General features: G+C 34.2%; 1 protein-coding gene across 1 annotated transcript in view; it reads left to right on the top strand.

Moving 5' to 3' along the window:
- Positions 1-1,332: 1,332 nt before the first annotated feature.
- Positions 1,333-22,829, top strand: part of LOC114942108 (uncharacterized) — a gene marked incomplete at its 5' end in the record, with an annotated part of 48,086 nt that continues 26,589 nt past the window's right edge. Inside the window, 3 exons of the mRNA XM_085482457.1 lie at positions 1,333-1,428; positions 17,282-17,382; positions 17,503-17,634. Coding sequence (XP_085338583.1) covers positions 1,333-1,428; positions 17,282-17,382; positions 17,503-17,634 — 329 coding nt within the window. The remainder of the gene's footprint in view (positions 1,429-17,281; positions 17,383-17,502; positions 17,635-22,829) is intronic.

Raw genomic sequence — 22,829 nt, 5'->3', positions numbered from 1 at the left:
TTAAAAACGGTCAGTTTTATAAGCCTTAGCGTGCCTAACAAATGAGCTTGTCATACGGTGTCGGTAAGGACCAAAGTCCTATTTTATATATATAAATATTTATATATATATATTTAATTATTAATTATATTGAATATAAAAAATATATAAATAATTTACAATTTAGCAAAATGAATGAAATGTTCTTATTAATTATTTATTGTAATGATTATCGACCGATGACAGGCCTACTTAGTAGAGACAGAAATTTACTCAGAACTGACGGTCTTTAATAGTACCTCGTCAGTGTATAGTATGTAAAAACCCATCTACTATAAAATTGTATAGATTAGATAATAATACTTAAAGATAGTTTCCGTTTCTGGCATTTTGAAGTAGTATCAATTTATTATATATAGTATATATTGTATATGTATATATACACATATATATACATATATATATATATATATATATATACATATATATATATATATACAGGGTGTCCGATAATTGTCGCTTCAACCGTCGTATGCAGGTAAAGTGAGTTAAACCGAATAGGAAAGTCTTCTACCGTTTTTTCGTGATTTTCGCAATAATTATTGAGTTATTAAATAAAAAATCCACGCGAATAGAAGCGCGCAACGAGAAGAGACGTCTTACTGTAACACGATACACGGCGCGCGGCAAAGCGGAGGGAGGAGCGAACGATGACTATGTACAAATCGCGTTCGAAAAATGTTCGTGTATCGTGTTACAGTAGGACGTCTCTTCTCGTTACACGCTTTTATTCGCGTGGATTGGCTGATCTTTCTTATTTAATAACTCAATAATGATTGCGTAAATCACAAAACGGTAGAGGACTTTCCTATTCAGTTTAACTCACTTTACCTGCACACGACGGTTGAAGCGACAATTACCAACCAATGTATACATCATATTTTTTAAGAAACACTTGAAATAAAAATAATTATTACAAATTATAAAAATCTGCTAAGCAATATAAAAATGATTTAAGAATTTTTTTTTCAAATCTTTAAAGACAAATATCTCAACAGAGATACAATGAAGAAAAAAATTTAATAGAAACTTATGAGATTATTATTTTACTTCCTTTATATTACGAGAAATTACCCATTCTTACCTAACATTCCATACATTCAAATTTATAAAAAAATTAAAATACAATATATAGTATAGAAATAACATATTATAATATATAATACTATAATAAGATAATGATAGAATATATGATAAAATGTATTATAAATATATTATAATAAAAGTTTTGTTATTTTTATACATTACTTTATTTGTATCTAGAAACATTGTAATCTCATATTTGATTTTTAGGTCGGTCGCTGCCAGTATTATGTGTCCATCTCTTTCATTGGTACGGACTTTTACAGTACTTCAACTTAGATGTTGTAACAGTATGGAAATTATTTGGTAAGCATATTTAAAAGGTATAAATATTTTAAAATTAAATTTATATATTAAATTATATTATATATCAAATTGGAAGCATTAATATAGATGGAAAATATGCATAGATATATTATATGTTTATATTAAAGCGACCCAATATTATAAACATACTATCACATTATATATAGTATTGTATTGATTATAATTGATTACAATTGATTTTTTAACTGTATATATTTAAAACTTTATATTTGATTTGCAAATTTTGACATTTTCAACATTTTTATTATTAGAATATTCAAGTATTTAAACGACTATAGAGTGCAATGCAATATTCAAATATTCAATAGTCTACAAACATTTGAATAGTTGTAATATTGAAATACAAATTGAATATAGTATATAAAATATCAAATAACCGGGCCTTTAAAATAAAGCGTTACAAATTTTTATCTCCAAAAATATTGTTTCTAGAGAAAAATGTTTTAAATAAAAGTTATATGACTCTTTAAGGGAGACATAGGATAGAGACAATGATTCGACCATGAATTTATTTGAAGGTCACATGAACATCACCTTCAATTTTTTAAATGGAACCTACTATTTTTTAATTATCGTATTTATCTCGACTAAAGAGCCAAACGCGATGTTATTGCGTCAGATTAAGATAAGAAAATTTGGAAACTAAGGAATTTGAATCCTATGATTGGGATCTCAGAAATTCCCCTTGTTCCTTCTCCTAACATCCCCTGTAAAGAATTAGACGAGAAAAATATTGGTCCGAAAGTCGGCTGAATCGGGAATCGAACCCGAGACCTTCCGCTTGCCGGGCGACTGCTCTTCCAGCTGAGCTATTCAGACACTTGCAAATCAATATTTCTCTCAATGTTTATAACCCCCCTCCCCCCACCAAGGCGTCGTAATTCGTCCAAACGCGATAAACAATAATAAGAATATTTTTAAGTCGACTCTTTAGTCGAGATAAATACGATGATTAAAAATTGGAGAGCCGACTTAAAAATATTCTTACTACTATTTTTTATTACATATTCTTGTAGCTTATTCCGACAGCTTTCTAAAAGACTGTAATAAAGTATTTTTTTCTCAAGTACTTTTTGAGTTATAAAGTTTGAAGTTAACAATTTTTTATAAATGTAAAATATCTTGTAAACTCCTTAAGAGCCGAACGCGGATGTTAATGCGTGCGTTTCACGAAAATAAATTTTTTGTTGGAATTAAATAATTGTGCACAAGGCACGTATTTTACTACTATCAAGAATTATATATATGGAATTTTTTTACTTGAGATTTTAATTTCATAGATCCCTCTCTGACCCCCCTAAAAAATTAAATGCGAGAGAAAAATATAGATCCGAAAGTCGCTGAATTGGGAATCGAACGCGACCAAGCGAAAGGTTTCGGGTTCGATTCCCGATTCAGCGACTTTTGGATCTATATTTTTTCTCGCATTTAATTCTTTAAGGGGGCCAGAGGGGGATTTATAAAATTAAAACCTCAAGTAAAGAGATTATTCTTTATATATAAGTCTTAGTAGTAGTAAAATACGCGCCTTATGCACAATTATTTAATTCCAACAAAAAATTCATTTTCGTTAGAATGCACACATTAACATCCGCGTTCAGTTCTTAAGGCCTTTCTCACTTGTATTTATATTTAATATAGCGGAGTATTGATAGTCTTAATCTTATAAACTATTCAGTTTTCGGTAATCTTACCTTAATACTTTTATGCACAGAATAATGAGACCAATCAATTGGTGTAAAGAAAACAGATAACTGTTTTTAAAAAAAGTATGTAATTTGCAACATGTACATCAAGGTAAGATTATTAAAAACTGAATATTTTACAAGATATTTTACATTTTATGTCAAAAAATTGTTAACTTTAATAACTCAAAAAGTATTTACTCGTAAGAGAAAAACCTCTAAAAATATTTAATTACAGTGTTTTGGAAAGCTCTTGAGATACAAGAACATACAATGAAAAATAATAGGTTCCATTTAAGAAATTGAAGGTGATCTTCATGTGACCTTCAAACGATTATCCAAAGTTGAATCACATTGTCACCATCTTATGTCCCCCTTGAAGCCATACAACTTTTATTTGAAACATTCTTTTCTAAAAACAACATTTTGAAGATAAAACTTTGTAACGCTTTATTTTGGTATGTATCACCCGGTGTATGTTATATTAATCTCAAATATTCAAAAATATAAATATTAAAATAAGAATATCTAATCAAATTCACTCAAAAGGATTATTCAATATACAATATACAATATATATTGTTATACAGTACATATAATATGTCTAATAAAATATTTTACAGTTTTTCAATATTGGCAAACATAATCAAAACATTGTGTTTATTTCGTGTTATAACAAAAAAGATCATTCATTATTAGAATTATTAATATATAGTTATGCTATGAATTGTATTACGATCAATAATATAATGCACGCAATATCATAAATATAGTTTATCTAATTTTAGCTTTGCATATGTTATACTATATCTATATAACGGATGCAAACATGGCGCGTTTGTGAATTTATAAAAAAATAAAAATTTATAACAGAGTTTGTACTTTGTTACCTTCCTATACTGTCTTTTCGATTATACGTCGAAAAGAGGATTACATACATACAAAATTCAAAGATGCTAAAAAAATTCTGATAAATAGATCAATAGAAAACAATAGAAACCGATACAATTTGTAAAAAATCTTATTGTTTTCTATTGTAATCTATTGTTTCACTTTTTAGATTCCGAAAGAAATGTTATCGTTTTTTATCGTTTTCTTTTATTATTTGTTAAACGCGGATTCAGTCGTTAAAATACGATAAAAATGTTATAGTGATATATTATTTTTTATCGTTTTGTTGGAATTTATCAAGAAAAAATTATTCAAAATCTATCATAATCAATTGTATATTTATAATAAAAAGACTTTAAGATTTTTAATGTACAATTACAAAAAACCTGTAAATATTAATCATGCATTAACAATAAACGATTGAAAACGTATTTTATTGTAAAATTACAACAGAAAACTTATCCATAATAAAAAATCAATAGAAAACAATAGGAATTGATACGATTTGCAAAGACTCTTATCGTTTTCTTTAATTCTTTGTTGAAAACGGATTCAATCGTTAGAATACTATAGAAATCTTACCCGTACAACACAGTACATATTGCAATTACATTGCAGCATACATGTTACAATTTTGCAAGTTGCATTGTAATATTGTAGGGATATTATAAAAACGCAATATTTTATGAAAAATATTTTATAGCATTTCAAAAATATTATAAAAAAATAGTATTCAGTAATTGTTAGTTCCTTCATTTAACCACTTTGTGACACGCGATTCGCTATCTATCTCGTAGTAAATTTTAGTCAAGAGAATTATATAAAGTTAATGGAATTGGTTCTAAGACACTAAAGGCATCATACTTGTTTCTTAACTTTAAATGTCGAGTAAATACTCAATTTTTTACGCTGTTATAACATGAATAATATTGTAGCATAACATCATCATAAACTAGCATTTATTTAAATTTAAAGTTAATAATTATAGAAATATATGTAATATTAAATTAAATTACTATAAGTAAACATAATTATGAAAACGCGTAGTATATAAAAAAAAAGTATTATTTAATAGAATTATATTGTAATTTTTTTAAAGGCAGACATTTTACTGTTGCCGTAATTTTGTAGGAACATTGCAGAAACATTTTATAATTCCTATGCAATATTATAATATTTCAATGTTAGATCTATGCAATAATATATGTATTTTTGCCATCTTTCGATGCTGTATGGATTAGCAAAAAGAAATGATAAGAAATGATAACATATTAATAGGATATTTACGAGAGGAAACGTTAAAGAATCAATCATTTACGATATTCTTTTGTTAATTTCTGATTCATAACTAATTAAAAACGATGCAATCGCGTTTTCTATTGTTTCTTTATCGATTTTTTTAATCAGAGATATGTATATTTACTAATATCAATCTACTATATATGTATACTGGATATCTCAAACTTACCAGATTATTCGTTAATGATAGATTTTTGGGATTATTTGGAAACGATTTTTTCTCAGTGAAAATGTTGAGGCACTAATAATTTTTTATTTATAAACGATAGAAAATAAAAAGTTTATAACAAACTAAGCCTTGTAGAAATAAAAGATTAACAAAATTACATTTTTTATTTAATTTCGAATTTAATATAATAGAATTTTAATTTAAGACTTATTGTTAGTTACAAAAATTTATGATAAAAATTGGGAGCTTGCAAAAAATGATAATCTCTCAACATTTTCGTTAAGGAAAAATCTCCAAATAACCTTAGGAACCATGAGTGATCCGGTAAGTCGGGGACATTGTATAAGGTACTTAATATTTTTATAAAATATTTTTATTTAAAAAAGAATTATTTTTTTACTTCTTCTGAGACAAAATTACAAAAATAAAGTATAAAAAAAATGTATTCATTCATTCATTACTTTATTTGCCCTCTTAGGGATTAAAGGCGCTTTTATGGAGCGTACCCAAACCTTACAAACTCTTACAATATTAACTTACAAACTACTCTTACATCTACTCTTACATCTAACTTACAATTTCTTTAATTCTAACTTCATTTACCTATCTACTAATTAAGAGAGAGAAAGAGTCGTCCTTAAACTATTACCTCTTTTCGCCTCGGCTTCCAATTCCCCATACATTCTCCAACACTTCATTCATACTTTCACTCATACTCCTCCTCATACCTCCTTCCTCCTCTTCCCCTTCATTCTCCCCTCCTTCCTCTTTTTCTCTAATTCCCTCATCCATCCTTCCCCATCTTCTCCTTCTTGCAGTATTTCCCTCATTCTTTTCCACCAATTTCCCTTATTCCCCTCTCCCCCACATTCTCCTATTACATGTTCCCAAGTTTCATCTTCCATCCCACATAGTCTACATCTTCTTTTCCCCTCTTCTTCCCAGTATCTCGCCCCTCTCATTTCATTGTTAATTCTAAACCTCACTATCCTTCTCCATCTATTTTCCCCCCATCCCTTTCTCAAATATTCCGGTAAACCCTCCTCCTTCCATTCTCCATACCATCTATTATATCTCGACTCTCTTATCTTCTCCCATCTTTCCTCCTTTTGCATTTCTCTGTCTTTCTGCTCCCATCCCTCGTATACTTCCTCTCCCCTTTCTCTTTTTTCCTCCATCTCCTTCCCTTCTATTCCCCTTTTTTCATAAAATTTTGTCCTCTCTTCCTCCCAAACCGTTCTCTTCTTTCTTTTCCTTACCCTCTCTTTCATATCCTCATAGCATTTCCTCGCTAAACTTTCTCCCATTCTTTCCTCTAATTTTTTCTCATACTCTACCGCTCTTCTTCCTGCCCTTATTCTAAATTTATCTTTTCCTATCTCTTCTCTTACCATATACCCCGGCGTACACCAATCCACTCCCAACGTCCACCTAATCCATCTTTCCTGCATTGCCTCTACTTCTCTTCTCTCCTTTCACCCCCATATTTCCGCCCCATATTCCAACACCGTTCCCACCAACCTTTCCATTAACCATACTCTTTTCATCCAGTCTCCTGCAAATCTTCTTTTCCCCATTCCCTACACCTGTCTTATCACCGCTCCTGCTTTCCTCACTCTGTCCTTTACCTGTGCCTTTTGTCCCCCATTCCTTTGTAACTTATATCCTAAATACTTGAATTCTTTTATTTCCTCTAATTTTTTTCCTTTCCACCTCTACTCCATTTTCTTCATTCTTCCTCCTCCCTTTCTAAACCTCATTACTTTTGTCTTATCCACATTCACCTCTAACCTTTTCTTATCCATGTAATTTTCTATTTTCCCTAACATATGTATCATCCCTTCCTCATCCTCCGCCAACAGTACCATGTCATCTGCATATACCTAGCAGTGCACTTTTTCCCCTCCCAGCTTCACCTCTCCCCAATCTCCTTTTTTCAGCACTTCCTCTATATCTGCTATCAATAAATTAAACAGGTGTGGGCTCATTGGGCAACCTTGTCTCACACCCCTTGCCGTCCAAAAGTTTTCTCCCTCCTCCTTCCTCACTCTTACCTTGCTCCTCGTCTCTCTGTACACCTCCTCTATCCTGCTTCTTAATCCTCTATTTCTCATTGCCTCCATTAACACGTCCCTATCCAGTCAAACGCCGCCTTCAGATCTATGAAAGCCGCTACTACCTTACCTCCCTTCTTATTCACTTTTTTATTAACCAGGTAGTTTAGCACATATACTTACTATTTATCACCCCCATTCCCTTCCTAAAACCTGTTTGACTCTCCGATAACATATTCTCCTTCTCTATTTCCTCCTTTAACTTATCTGTTAGAATCCCCACGTATACCTTATATAACGTTGGCATCAAAGTCACCCCTCTGTAATTTTCCACCCTATTTCCCGTTCCCTTTTTTAACAGTGGTACTATTATCCCCTCTTTCCACCTCTCCGGCCATCCTTTCCCTCTCCAGACTCTGTTGCACATTTCCCATACCCACTCCTCTACCCTCTCCCCTCCATATTTCCATACCTCACTCGGTATCTCATTCTCCCCCGCTGCTTTTCCTTTCTTCAGTTTTCCCAATATCCTCTTTACTTCCCCCCTGCTTATCTCCTGCTCCTCATCTCTCTCCCTTTTTTCTTTTCCTTCTCTTACAACTTTAACCTCTACCTCTCCCAATAAGTCCATGAAGTATTCCTTCCACTCCCCCGCCTTTATCTCCTCATTCACCCCTTCTCTCTTATTCCTTTCCCTGTTTATAATTTTCCATACCTCTCCTTCCGTTCTTGCCTCTATCACCTCCTTGTACCATCTTATCCTCTCCTCCTCCCTTTTTCCTTTACACATTAGCTTATATTCCGCCCTTACTTTTCTGTATTTTTCTGTATCCATTCCCTTAACTTTTTCCTCACTTTTTTCCTCTTCTCCTCACATTCCTCATCCCACCACCCTTTCTTTTTCCTTTCTCCACTCTCTTTTTCTCCTCTCAATTCCTCTTCTATCCTTCCTATTTTTTCCTCTAGCTCCTCTTCTATCCCCTCTTTCCACCCCTCTCCCCATTCTATTTCCTCTCTTATTCTTTCTCCTCCCCTCTTCGTCCATCTCCCCTTTTTTCTTATTCCTTTTCTTTCCCTCCTTTTTCCTTTTTCAGCACCTCCTCTTCTTTCTAACGTTACAATCAATGGGTGATGGTCCGATTCTATGTTATCTTCCACCTCCATTCTCTTTATCTTTTCCTTTACTCTATTCTCTTTTTTAACAGTGGTACTATTATCCCCTCTTTCCACCTCTCCGGCCATCCTTTCCCTCTCCAGACTCTGTTGCACATTTCCCATACCCACTCCTCTACCCTCTCCCCTCCATATTTCCATACCTCACTCGGTATCTCATCCTCTCCCACCACGTAATCTATCACCGATTCCCCTCTTCCTCCTGTATATATATACTCCGCCTTCCTATCCCCTCTTATCCCTCCATTAAAAATTCCTCATCCCACATCTTCCAGCTCTTTTATCAACTTCTTCCCCTCCTCGTTGATTTTCTTGTCCTTCGATCTTTTTTACTCTTCCTCCTCTCCTTCTATCACTCCCCCCCTTCTATCTGTCCTTGCGTTGAAATCTCCTAAGATCCGTCCATTTATTTTCTTCTTTCTCCTCCATCCATTCCTTCATTTCCTCCATTTTCCTCTCCATATCCCCGTTAATGTATATGCCTATTACCCTCCACTTCTCTCTTCCTACTTCTATATCCGCCATCATTATTCCCTCCCCCTTTTCTCCCATTCCTGATACTTTGATCTTCCCCCTCTCCTTCTTTACCCCCATGATCATTTTCCCCCATCGGTCTTCCTTTCTTCTTTCTCTTCTTTGCTGTTTGCTTCTCCCATCTATATCCTTTCAGTAATTTCTTTTTAATCGCCTTCCACCCCCTTTCCTCTATCCATGTTTCTATCATTACCACCACCTCCCAATCTTCTATTTCCTTCCAGAATTTTTCTTCCTTGTTTTTCAGCCCTGCCACATTCCAGAAACCTATTTTCCATTTCTCTCTTACTTCTGCTCCTTTTACCTTTCTCTCCTGTTCCTTTCTCCTTCCTGTCTCCGTCTCCCCTTCTTCTTCCTTCTTTCTCTTCTTACTACCCCTCTCTCCTCCTCCTTTCCTTCTTTCTTCTCTCCTCTCTTCTTCTAGCCCTTTTTTCCTCCATTCTTGTCTTCATGCCCCCTTCTTCCACTTCCATTTTCTCTATTCCTTCTCTAATTTCTCCTTTCCAGTTTTTAAGCACCCCTTCTTCCTCTTCCCATCTCCACCAGACGTCATTGATTTTAATCCTTTCATAGCTTGTCCATACATTGTTTCCTTTCCTCTTTTCTACCTCCGCGATCTCCATTAGTCTCCATTTCATCTTTCTTTCTTCCCATGTTAAGTCATCCTCTATCCTCACCTTCTTTTCTCTTAATAGCTTCTTCCTTTCCATTACCTATCTTTTTTGTTCTCTACTGCCTAATTTTACTACCACCATTTCACCTTCCTTTCCCTCCTTTCCTTTCAATTTTCTTATCCATTCGATCTTTGTTTTTGCTCCTATCTCTTTCATTATTTTCTCCACTCTTTCCTTTATATCTTTCTTCCCTTCTTCCATTCTTCTTATTATTATGTTATTTCTTCTTTTTTCTCTCTTTCCATTCTAATTTCTTTCCTATGTCTTTCATTTTTCCCATTATTGTCTCATTTATCCCCTTACTCCCTCCTTCACCCCCCTCTCTTTCTCTTTCTTCCTTCCTTCCTCTTTCCTCTATTCTCGCTTCCAAATCCATCACTTTTTTTTTCAAACTGTCTATCTTTTTTTTCATTTCTCTTCTTTCTTCTCTTTATTCCCCCTCCTTTTTCCAAATTTCTATCTTCAATTTCCTTATTTCCTCACCTACCTTCTCTGTTATCTTCTCTCCTATCTCCTCCATCATTCTCCTTAACTCCTCCTTTTCTATCCCCCCTACTTCTCTATTCAGCCTTTCTGTCTTTTTACTCCTCCTTAGCCCTCTCTCCTCTTTATCTTTATCCTCCTCTTCTCCTTCCTTCCTTTTCCTTTTCAAAAACTCATATATGCAACCCATACTACTCCTCCTCTCTTTTGCTAACTCATCTACTTTCCTCGGCCTCCCTGCCTTCTTTTTTATTTTCTCCTCATCTCCCTTCTTTCCTCCTTCCTCTATCATCCTATCTCTAATAGTCTCTTCACTAAAATTATTTTCCTCCTTATTCATTTTTTTCTTGTCACTTCCCTTACTTTGTTTCTCCTACTCTATGCTCCAACTCGCTAGTGAATTCCCTAGTGAATTCCCTATCTTTCTACTCTACCTACACTTACTCCCTACCTACTCTCTTTCTTCCACGTGTCACTCTCCGTTTACCTCTCTCACCTATTCCTACTTTCTATTTTCTTAGCTCTTTACCTTTTTTCTTCTCCTATCCTTTTTATTGGATCTCCCCTTTTTTCTACACCTTCTCACCCACTACTTCTAAATCTCCTTGCCCCTTTTCTCACTCTTTCCTCCCAAAATACCTGCCCCGCTTTCACACACCTGTCACTCACACTCTTACCGGAACCGGAAGCCTATAAAAAAAAAAAAAAAAAAAATTCATATTTATAATTTTTATTTTTTATAAGCATTTTAAATTCATTTATTGGCGCACTCTTTTTAGTATTATTTATACTTAATAATGAATGATAAATGATTTGATATTTATGAATAGGTTTTTCAAAATAAGTGTCTTTAGACAAAAATAATGGATAATTTAAACACATGAACATATAGCATCATATTAAAATGTTTAATTTAATATTCGCAATTTATGCTTGATTATTTCAAAACTTTATCACATATAAATGTTATATATGGAGCATATTCCACGTCAACTCGCGAGGAGGCAAACCTTGACCTTTTTATTTTTGGCGACTCGTTTTTTAGTAGATACTGTATACATGTAAGAGCGTTTCTATATAATAAATGTAACGCCTGAAGTAGTGCCTGCGCAAAATGAGGAATTTGCAAATCAATTTTTTCGCCTATTAGGCAGTGTTTCATTGTCAGAAAAAATTTATTCAACATAAAATACGCTATTTTGATCATATTTAAAAAAAATTAATAAATTTTTATAATAATATTTTTAAACAAATAACCTGCTAAAAAACGAGTTGATATCGAAAATAAAAAAATCGAGAATTGACCCCTCGCGAGTTGGCGTGAAATGTTTCGTATATATACATGTATGAATGTATGTATGTATGTATATCTATATATATATTGTTGCGTCCCGTGTTACGCCTCTGAATCTATATCTTTGTATCAGGAGATACTTTTCGCGGGATCAACTCTTTACGTCTCCGGGAGATTGTCGTCAAGGGAGTTGTTGTTAAACAACTAGGGGTCTTCTGTTTTCGAGTGACATGACAGATTTGGTCTAGCTGTCGCACCGTGCGGACGTATTCGAGACCAGAGCTTCTTTAGGAAAAGAACACTGGGGAGGAAGATAACATTAACTTCAAGTTTTGAAAAGCACCATCACACTCGTCGTTCCAAATAAATTTGATTTGATTCTTTGTTAAGGCGAAAAGAGGTTTAGCTGTCGAAGAAAAACCCCTAACGAATTTCCTATAATACGAGCAAAGTCCTAAGAAACTACGCAATTGTTTTTTAGTATGTGGTACTGGCCAATCTTTAACAGCAGTTATTTTTCTGGATCGGTGGTAATGCCCTGTTCGGAAATTACATGTCCAAAATATTTTACATTTCTTTGGAAAAGTAAACATTTCTTTGGATTAATTTTAAGATTTGCTTTCCGTAATCGCAAGAATACTTCTTCAAGGTTTTAAAACATTTCAACAAAATCTTTTCCAAAAATAATGATATTATCTAAATAAACTAAACTTTTTCGAAATCAATCCGTTTAAAATCTTTTCCATAAGTCTCTGAAACGTCGCGGGAGTGTTACACAAACTGAAGGGCATAATTGTAAATTGCCAAAGTCCCTTACCGATAGAAAAAGCTGTCTTTTCTTTGTCTGAAGGACGGATCTTTATCTGCCAATAACCACTTTTTAAATCAAGCGTAAAAAACCAAGTGTTACCTGATAACTGATCCAAGATGTCGTCAATTCGAGGGAAGGGATAGGAATCTTTTACCGTGATGGCGTTAAGTTTCCGGTAATCAACACAGAATCTCAAGGTTTCTTTTTAACCATAACAGCCGGCGAAACCCAAGGACTTTGAGATTTCTCTATGATTCCTTCTATTTTCATCTCTTCCATTATATATATTTTATCAACCTCATCTGAAAAGGAATCCTACGGGGTACCTGTCTTATGGGGAGAGAGTCTTTTACATTTATGACATGTTCAATAACATCGCAATTCCCAGCAACAATGTTACAGGAGAATAGATCTTGAAATTTATTTAGAAAATTTATAAAGGTTTCTTTCTGTTTTTCCTGCAAATAAATTGAGCTCTTTTCGAAAAATTCTTTTAAAATAGACGGGATTCCTTTTGAAAAATTCTCTATCCTTGAACATTAAAAATCTTTATTGTCAAAAGTGGATTCATTAAAAACTTTATCGAAAACGTTTTCCACATTAATCATTTTAAGGAAATTCATTCTCAAAATACATTGATCATTAATTTTAGCAACTAATAAAGGAATTTCAATCGAATAATTTCCGATTTTAATTTTTGCTTTCACTAAGAATTTAATTAAAAATTTATCTTCCGTCGGATATTTCAAGTTAACATCATTGACTCGAATCTTTTCAAGATTTTCTCCCACTAATCTACTATTTATTATGGAAATATCAGAGCCCGTATCTATTTTAAAAAGACACCCCTTTTTATTCAATCTACTGAAATACGAATAAGAACCTTTCTTAAAAATCCTTCTAACACTACAATTAATAAGATCAACTAAATCGAACGTCGGGGCGTTTTCTGTAAGAGTTGAATTTTCCCCGAAAAATTCAACTACTTTTAGTTTTCCTTTGCCTCAGGACATTGAAAACGCAAATGCCCGGTTTTCCCGCAAGACCAACATTCTTTCTCTTTGGTCGACAAGTTGTTCGTTTGCGCTTTCCCTTTCGAGTTAAACCGTTCGCTTTTCTTTTTTCCGGAATCGGTTCGCGCGTCGTTTCTCTCTCTCCTTTGATAATTTTCCCGTAATTTCCTTTATTATCAAAATTGTCTCTTTTTCTTTCAAAACTGTCCCCCTGAATTATTTTTATAGCCGTAGCTCTTTTTATAGCCAAATTTAAAGACGTAATTCCTTCCAGTTGAAGGGTTCTTTTGACAAACCCGTCTACCAATGCCGAGACAAATTGCGCGCATGCTATTTTATCACGGACTGCATATGGACATTCGGGGTAAGCCAAACGCGACAGTTTCTCAAGTTCAGTCTCAAAGGAAGCGAAATCCTCTCCATATTTTTGTTTCCGTGTCGTAAAAAGAGAGTAATAGCTTTGCGTCATGTTTCCGTCTCCAAAAAGCAACTTTATAATTTTGATTTTAATTCTGCGAACGTTAATTCTTCAAAATTCTCAACATTTTCTAAAACGAACCGAGCTTTTCCCCTTAAATTTGCAGCGAAAGTAATCGTTTTTGCTCTCTCATCCCAATTATTCGCAACGGCTATTAAAAGAAATTGAGAGAGGAACTCCCGCAGCGGAACCTTTGCATCGAACGTATCAGGCTTCAGTTTTAAGCCCGTTTTCGCACGAAAGTCACCGGTCGTCTCGCCCGCGTTTGTCACGGCACTCGCGGCATTCGCGGCACTTGCGGTACTCGCGCAAGCTAAATTTAGTCGCGTATCCCCGAAAGCTCTTATATTAGAAGGACTTAGCTGGTTAGTTTGCTGCGAGGAGATCCTCAATTCGAGCTGGTGCAGCTGTTCGTCCTTCTCTCGGAGTAGAGCCTCAAAGCGAGCTTACTGATGTTCTCGTTCGGCCCGCATTTCTCGTAGCTCTCGCAATGCGGTCTGCAACGCATCCGTCTCGTTCGTCTCTTTCATCGTTGTTCGGGAACGCGTCGCTTTCGGCGAATGTTGAGTCGTCATTTTTGGCGTTCATTCAGGAAGATATGATCCTTTCAGTTGATCCCGGACGAGCCCCCAAAATGTTGTATCCAACGTGGAGCGTCTTTTGCGCTGTCTCAGGAAAGGTGTCACACACACTCTCACTCGCGTTCGAAATAAAGATACTCGCGTAATAAGAAAATGAATTTTAATATGAAGACCCACAATACACGAAACCAATGAAATACAATAAATAGTGCATTAATGCAAAGAAGCTCTGGTCTCGAATACGTCCGCACGGTGCGACAGCTAGACCAAATCTGTCACCCAAAAACAGAAGAAACCCCTAGTTATTTAACAACAACTCCCTTGACGATCTCCCAGAGACGTAAAGAGTTGATCCCGCGAAAAGTATCTCCTGATACAAAGATGTAGATCCAGGGGCGTAACACGGGGCGCAACAATAACATACATATATATATATATATATATATATATATATATAATCGTTATTTATTTATCCTAAACCCTAAAACACAATATATATATTATTTTATATTAGAGAGATGCAACGAATAGTATAATTCGACCGAATGCCGAATATTATGCAAGATCATATGCCGAATAACTGAATATTCAGAGAATATTACAGGTAAAACGCGAAATTTTTCTCAGAAATAGGTAATATATGGACTTGTAATATATGAACATGTTAAGATTTATAATATTGGACAATACGCGATTGACTTCACAGTATAGTATATATTCTAACACCTGAAATTGTAGTCTTATAGCATATGTTTGAAATTCGTCATGGTGACAATCTAATATTTTATGATTAATTCTTTTGTTCTCATACATACGTTTGTAAGGAAGATATTACGTGTATCATTAAAATGTCTTATATTATTATTTATCTTGTTATTCCATTTGCAATAATCTGCCACGAAACTCTAGCTCACAATACGAAGAGAAAAGAAATAGATTGCTTCCTTCCAATACAAAAAAAAAACTTATTTTCTCGCATTACAACTTACCGTTTCTTAAGGCTCCGTGATCCTCCTCGACTATGTCCAAATCGTGACATTAGAAGCAAGAAAATACATGCTGAAAATTTTTGCGTGCCATTTTTTGTTTAGATAAAAAGATATTTTAACGAAACAACATTACAAAATTTTTTTGCACACTTATAAAATTATTCGAAAATTAACCTTTTCCCTTTATAACACTCAATCAACAGTTGTAAAATGACTAAAATATGAGGTTCAATCCGTCTGGTTCTACCACATACGCAGTCATTTCGCATGACGAAGTTTGATGTTTCAATTATTTTACGGCTGTTGATTGACTGTTCAAGGAAAAAGAATAGTTTTCGGACAATTTTACAAGTGTGCCAAAGAATTTTATAGTGTTGTTTCACTGAAATATCTTTTTATCTAAAAATGGTAAGCAAAAATTTTCAGCGTGTATTTTCTCACTTCTGACGTCATAATCCAATATAGTCGCCGCAAGAATCAAGGAGTCTTAATTTTAATTATGATAAATGTAATTAGGATTAATTTTAACTATAATGAATGATTTATTTTAAAATTATTAATGTGTATTAAATACATTTTATGTAACAATAAATGTGTTTTATTTAATTTTATTAGATATATCAATAAAAATAAATTAGATAATCTAGCATATTAAAACTCTGCATTTGCGGCTATGATGGCAACATTATAAACTATTATTTCCTTCCAGTTTTATATTTAAAACCGAATGGTAGACTAATATTCAGTGTTCGCGCGACCGAATAGTAGAAATATTGCCAAATAGGCAGAATACCAAATAGTTATATATTCGTTGCAACTCTATAATAATATATTATATTATATATTATAATTTTAATAAAAATTATACATTACATGTACGTACAGTAATACCTAGATAACTTTTTTTATAATTTTGATTTTTTTCATGTTTTTTTCTTAAAACATAAATTACATGTATTTTAAACATGCATTTTAAAATCACTTTTTTCACTGAATAATTTAAATATAAATGTAAATATAAAATTATTATTATTTATAAACAATATTGCACATTTATTTATATACGAACATATTAATTAAAATCTAGTATTTTAATCAATGTTTAAAATTTAAATCAATGTTTGTGAAATTATTGTTAAATTATATTTTTAGTATAAAATAAAATAGTTACTTTTAAATAGTTTTAAAAATTAGAAAATTAAAATTAAACAAAAAATAATTTTTCTAATAAAGTTCTCTTATAAGTTTCCTAAATTGTACTGTTATTTAGAAAAGTAAATTTCTAATAAATAATTTTTTAATGAGATTATAATCATGATTCTTATTTATATGATTATAATTATTCAACATATTGTATATTTGAGAAGTATGTATTATAATCTTCTTTGTTCTTCACACACACACACACAAATATATTAAACGAATAAAATCACTTACACTGCTAAATTCTCTTTAAATTATTAAAATATTGATAATGGCAGTGACTCACAAAGCGAGAGAATTTGATGAGAATCATCATAGCAAATAAGCGATAATAATAAACTTTTAACTATTCAACTTGAAATGCTTTAAGAGTTGATCTTAATTTTAAAAAATATGAAAAAGATAGAATAAAAATAAAATAAAAATAAATAAAGTATATTAAAAATGTATTGATTTTAATATTATGTTAAAATAATAATTTATGCAATTATTTAATTGAAGCTTTTATCGAGGAGGGTTATCACAGTACAAATCCTTACCACAACAGTATACATGCCACAGACGTCACTCAAGCAATGCATTGTTTTCTTCAAGAAGAAAAGGTAATTACATATTTATATTTGCAGATTCGCAAAAAAATAAGCAGATTTTCAATTATTTTGACATTTTATAATTTAATTCTTCAGTTAAATAGAATGTGATTGAAAGTTATAATTTTACAGATTAAACCACATCTAACCAATTTAGAAATTATGGCTTCCTTGATAGCGGCTGTAACACATGATTTAGATCATCCTGGTGTCAATCAGCCATTTTTGGTTGCGACGAGTAATCATTTGGCTGCACTCTATCAGGTAGAAACATTTCTAATTATTAAATAAATAATTGAAAAATTTAAGAAAGCAATAATAACAATTTACTTGTTTAGCTAAATATATTTTATTTGATATATTAAATATACTTGATTATACATATTTTCATTCTATTATAATAAATAAAGTTAACTATATTATATTAAGTATAAAAATCGTATAAATAAAGAAAATAATTTAATAATTTTACTAATATTGTTCGGAATATACATATATATTTATTTATTATTGTATTTGCTTAACAGATGGGAATACAAGAAAAATAAAACAGGATTATAATATTATGTAATATAATATATAATTTTAAATGATCTGTTTAAATATTAAATTTATTAATATTAAATAACTTCTTCAATTATTTAGAGAAAATGTAAATATGTAAAGATAGTTTAACTAATCTCTAACGGCTTTAAAAAAAAATCTATTATAAAACTAATAAGTCGAAGCTTCACAGATGTAAATATGAATTTTTTTCTTAACCAAATGTATAATGTGATAAGCAATATTTGTTTATTTAAAAACTTTCCATTCTGTTTACTTTATAATGATTTATTTGACAAATATCACGAAATAAGTAAATTTTTTTCGAAAATAATAATACATATAATATCTGACTTTGCGGTATTGCTGAATTGGTTAACGTTTATATCGTAAATAACAATATAATCAGGTATGACGTACTGGTAGGACACAGCTTTATCGAAAAACCGGGAATTCTTATAATTAAAACAACAGACTCGTTGGCGTTTAAACGCGGTTTCCCGAGTAAATACTCCTTACAGTCAGTCAAGTAAGAGCGTGGTCGATTTTATTGACAGGTAATAAAAGATTTCGCTCTAAATCCTTCGTGAGACTATAAAGGGAAGTTTTGCCCTTGATGCATTGTCAAAAAATATTCAGTTGTCTTTGATTCTTTGAAAGAGAAACACGATAAGCGTCATGAGTGCTAAGTACGCGTCGCGCTACGAGGCTGTGTTCCTGTGTACCCATCCGAAAGGTCCAAAAATGTCACAATCAGCGGCTGCTAAATACATGAGAAAGTCGAAAACATTTGTACAGAAGTGGATACAGCGATATAAAGTGGCAAAAAATGTCGATGATTTACCAGAACGTGGCTCAATAGGCAAAGTGGACAAAAAAGACGAAAAAAAAAATAGTGAATCTGTTTTTGCGAAATCCTTCTTTAACACTGCGACAAGGACAGGCAAAATTAAAGTCGAAAGGTTTAGATATATCGCACGAAACTATCCGAACTCATCTCCGTGCTCATAACCTGAAATTTCGCCCCACAATGAAGAAGCCTTTGTTGACTGAAAAACATGTTACGAATCGACTCGCTTGGGCGCATGAGAATATCGATAGAGATTTTGATAATGTAATTTTTACCGATGAATGTTCTATATGTGTGGGCATATATTAAGCATAAGCTTCGTAGTAAACGTACATACACTTCCAAGCAGTTATCTTGCGAAATTCGTCGTATCTGGAGATTGTTGCCACTAGAATATGCAATTAAATTAGTCGAAAGCATGCCTCGGAGATGCCAGGCAATTATCGACGCCGATGGTGACTGGACACATTATTAATATAATTGCATCATTGTTTATATTCAGTACAATATATATATAAATATAAAAATACCATTTAATAAGTTTTTCCATAAATTTACCCGACCACGCTCTTACTTGACTGACTGTAAATCTACGCGATGATATTGTAGGATGTTATACTAATTTAGGTTTAGGCAATGACGAGAATGGTTAAATTAGAAAATTGTTCGATCTTTAATAAAATATAAGAATATACACGTAAAACCAAAAGAAATCGAAATATAGTAATATAAAACTCTGCGTTTGCAGAACTCTCGCGCTCGCTTGTTGTTTCGTTTCTTTCTCTTCAGTATCACACAAGCGACTCTCCCCCACGCACCTCGCGCTCGCGTCCCTCCCCGAACGATAATTTTTTTGCTTGCTCATCGCGCTAATCATTGACCAATCGATGCCGCATGCGCAATGATTGATCGCCTAATTTGACATCCTACACTCGGCCATTCTGAAATAAAGGTCGCCTCGACCGTTTGTCGTTTTTTTTTTTTTTTTTTTTTAATTTTCCTCTATTTCCTCGTAATCGTCGTCCCGCATCCAAAGCTTATGTAATCGGCTGCTGACGATGTCTGGATTGGACCCTCGTTTTCGCCTACCTTGCGTACGAGATATCGGTGGTTACGCAAGACTCTTATTATCTCATACGGCCCAAGATATTTATGTGCTAGTTTGAGATGAGGACCTCTCTGCGTGCGCTTAATCGCGACAAGGTCTCCTTCATGATAACTCAGGGGTTCCCTCCTTTTCCTATCGTAGGTTCTTTTATTTTCTTTTTGGATCTTCTCGATATTTCTTTTAGCCTCCGCTCGCAGCTTTTTTCGATCATCATCGAAGGATGCGACGATTTCTTCTTCAAGTAGCGCTCTGATGTCAAGGTTCTCCTTAATATGTGGATTAACGCCCAGCAGCACTCGAAAAGGCGTCATCCCGATGCTCCTCTGTATCGTGGCGTTCATACACATTTGTACCGCGTTCAATTGTTTGTACCACTCGCTCGGCTTAGGGGCCGACAGCTTCGTTAACAAAGGTATGAGCGTGCGGTTTATACGCTCAACCTGGCCGTTCGCTCGGGGCACTCCCGTGGTTATCAGTTGATGTTCGATACTTTCTGATTGACAGTATTCTTCAAATTCCTTCGATGTAAAGGCTGTACCTCGATCTGATATAATCCTTCTTGGATTACCGAATATATGTGCCTGTCTTCGTAGTCGCTCGATTGCTTCTGCTGTGCCCGTCGATCTGGTTGCGTATAACCAAGTGAATTTTGAAAATGCATCCACCACAACAAAAATATGGGCGTAACTTTTCTTTGTTGATTGCAAGGAACTTTCGTGATCAATATGAGAAGTATCCAGTGGCGCATCTCCCTTGCTAATCGGGCTTAAAAAGCATTCAGCCTTTCCTTGTTTTCGCTCCGCCAGGATGCACGGGATACAGTTTCGCAGAACACCCTCGACCTTAGGACGCAATTTAGAGATCCAATAGTCCCTCCTCACCAGTGCCTCTGTTTTTGCGATTCCAAGGTGTCCCTGCTCGTGCATCTTCTGGATCATCTGCAACTGCATGGCCTTAGGAACGACTAATCTAAGGTCGCCATTATTTTCCCTGTACAATACTCCACCTCAAATCAAATAACCCTCCGAACAACCTCGTTCAATCGCTTCAAATATTTCTCTTAGATCGCTGTCCGCACTCTGGGCTTTCTTTAATCGCGCAAGCATTCCTCCCTCGCACTCGCTCGCTATCAAACACATCGGCAGTGGATTACGGCTAAGAGCATCAACATGCGTCATGCTTTTGCCGGGCCTATGCTCTATCTCGTACTGAAATTCTTCTAATGCTAATGCCCATCTGGCTACCCGCACGCAAAGGTCTCGCTTTGACATTGTCTGTGCGAACGCTCGACAATCGGTAATTATTTTAAATTTTATACCTAATAGGTACGTGCGAAATCGCTTTAGCGCTTTAACAATTGCCAAGACCTCAAGTTCGTAGCTCGGATATTTTTCTTCCGCCGGGGTAGTCTTGCCACTCACGTAGTATACTGGGTGCAATAATTGGTCTTCGCTGTCTCTTTGCAAGAGTATCGCCCCGAAACCGTACATGGATGCGTCGGTATGCAATTCGGTTTCTGCGCCTACCCGAAACAAAGTCAATACTGGCCTCTCGCTCAGCATGATCTTTAACCGCTCAAAAGCATTTCTCTCAGCTGCACCGAATTGAAACCTCGCCTCCATTTTTAACAGGTTTGACAGCGGACGCGCGATCATACTGTAACCCGAAATAAATTTACGGAAATAACCGCTCAGGCCCAGAAAAGACTGCACCTGTCGCATGTTCGCGGGCTCCGGAAAACATAAAACCGCTTTAATTTTCTCTTCCGACGGCCGTATCGTACCTTCCTCAACGACGTGTCCGAGGAACTCCACCTTGCGACGCAAAAAACAACATTTTCTCCAATTTATTTTCAAACCGGCCTGACTTGCGGTATCTAACACAATCTTCAGATTTTTTAATCCGTCGTCGTCGTTATTTGAAAGTACAATTAAGTCGTCCATATATATTAATACAATTTTTCGTTTTATTAGATCCCTAAAAATCACGTTAATAAATCTTTGAAAGACGGAAGGAGAATTACATAAACCAAAGGGGACTCTTAGAAATTCGTATTGTCCGTCCGGCACAATAAAAGATGTATATTTAACGCTTCACTCGGCCACTCGCACGTGGAAAAACCCGTTCTTTAAATCGAATTGTACTAAAAACTCTCGCGTCCTGTAATTGATCTAATTGGTCTTTGATGAGGGGAAGAGGATATCTGCCTTTAATTATTTTTTTATTTAGCATTCTATAATCTATGCATAATCTATGCGAACCATTTTTTTTCTTTACAAGTACGACAGGGCTGGCAAAATCAGAGACAGATTCTCGTATTATACCCTCTCTCCTCCACTCATCGATTTGAATATTTACAATATTTCTTTCATATTGTGAAAGTCGTCTGGCCTTTTGGTAAACAGGTTCGTCATTTTTCAAAATAATTGTCATTTTAACATCTGTATCTTGTGCTCGAAGCGGCTTATAATTATTTACCAAGCCCGCGACAATACGCTTGTGTTCGGCTTTAGTAAACACACCGACGTCTATTTCTGTGTCCGGGCCGTCAACATCGATCGTAAATATTTCAGGTCGTGACTCGTCGGCCGTTAATTCGCAGATAGGACTAATCGACATTACGCCTTTTTTAATATTAATTTCTACGGTATCTATAAAATCCGCGCCAATAATCAAATCGTATGGCATGACGATATTGGACGCGACTCGAATAAGTATCGAATACGTATGCGCACCGATCAGAACATTCGCTCGAAATTCTCCTAATATTTTTGCACTAAAACCGCCTATCCCGCAGAATTCCGTATCTACCGCTCGCATTCTCGGTGACCCCATCTTCGCATATTCGCTTGCTCGTAATATCGATATATCGCTTCCGGTGTCCATCAATGCCGTAATGACTCGGCCGCCTAATGTCACCTCTTGCATATATTTTTTATGCAGCGTTTGCGAGATCGA

This window comes from Nylanderia fulva, unplaced genomic scaffold (assembly GCF_048542155.1).
Source record: "Nylanderia fulva isolate GAGA-0341 unplaced genomic scaffold, ASM4854215v1 Scaffold205, whole genome shotgun sequence".
In the NCBI taxonomy this organism is placed as follows: domain Eukaryota; kingdom Metazoa; phylum Arthropoda; class Insecta; order Hymenoptera; family Formicidae; genus Nylanderia; species Nylanderia fulva.
This window is presented reverse-complemented; position numbering and strand designations above follow the sequence as displayed.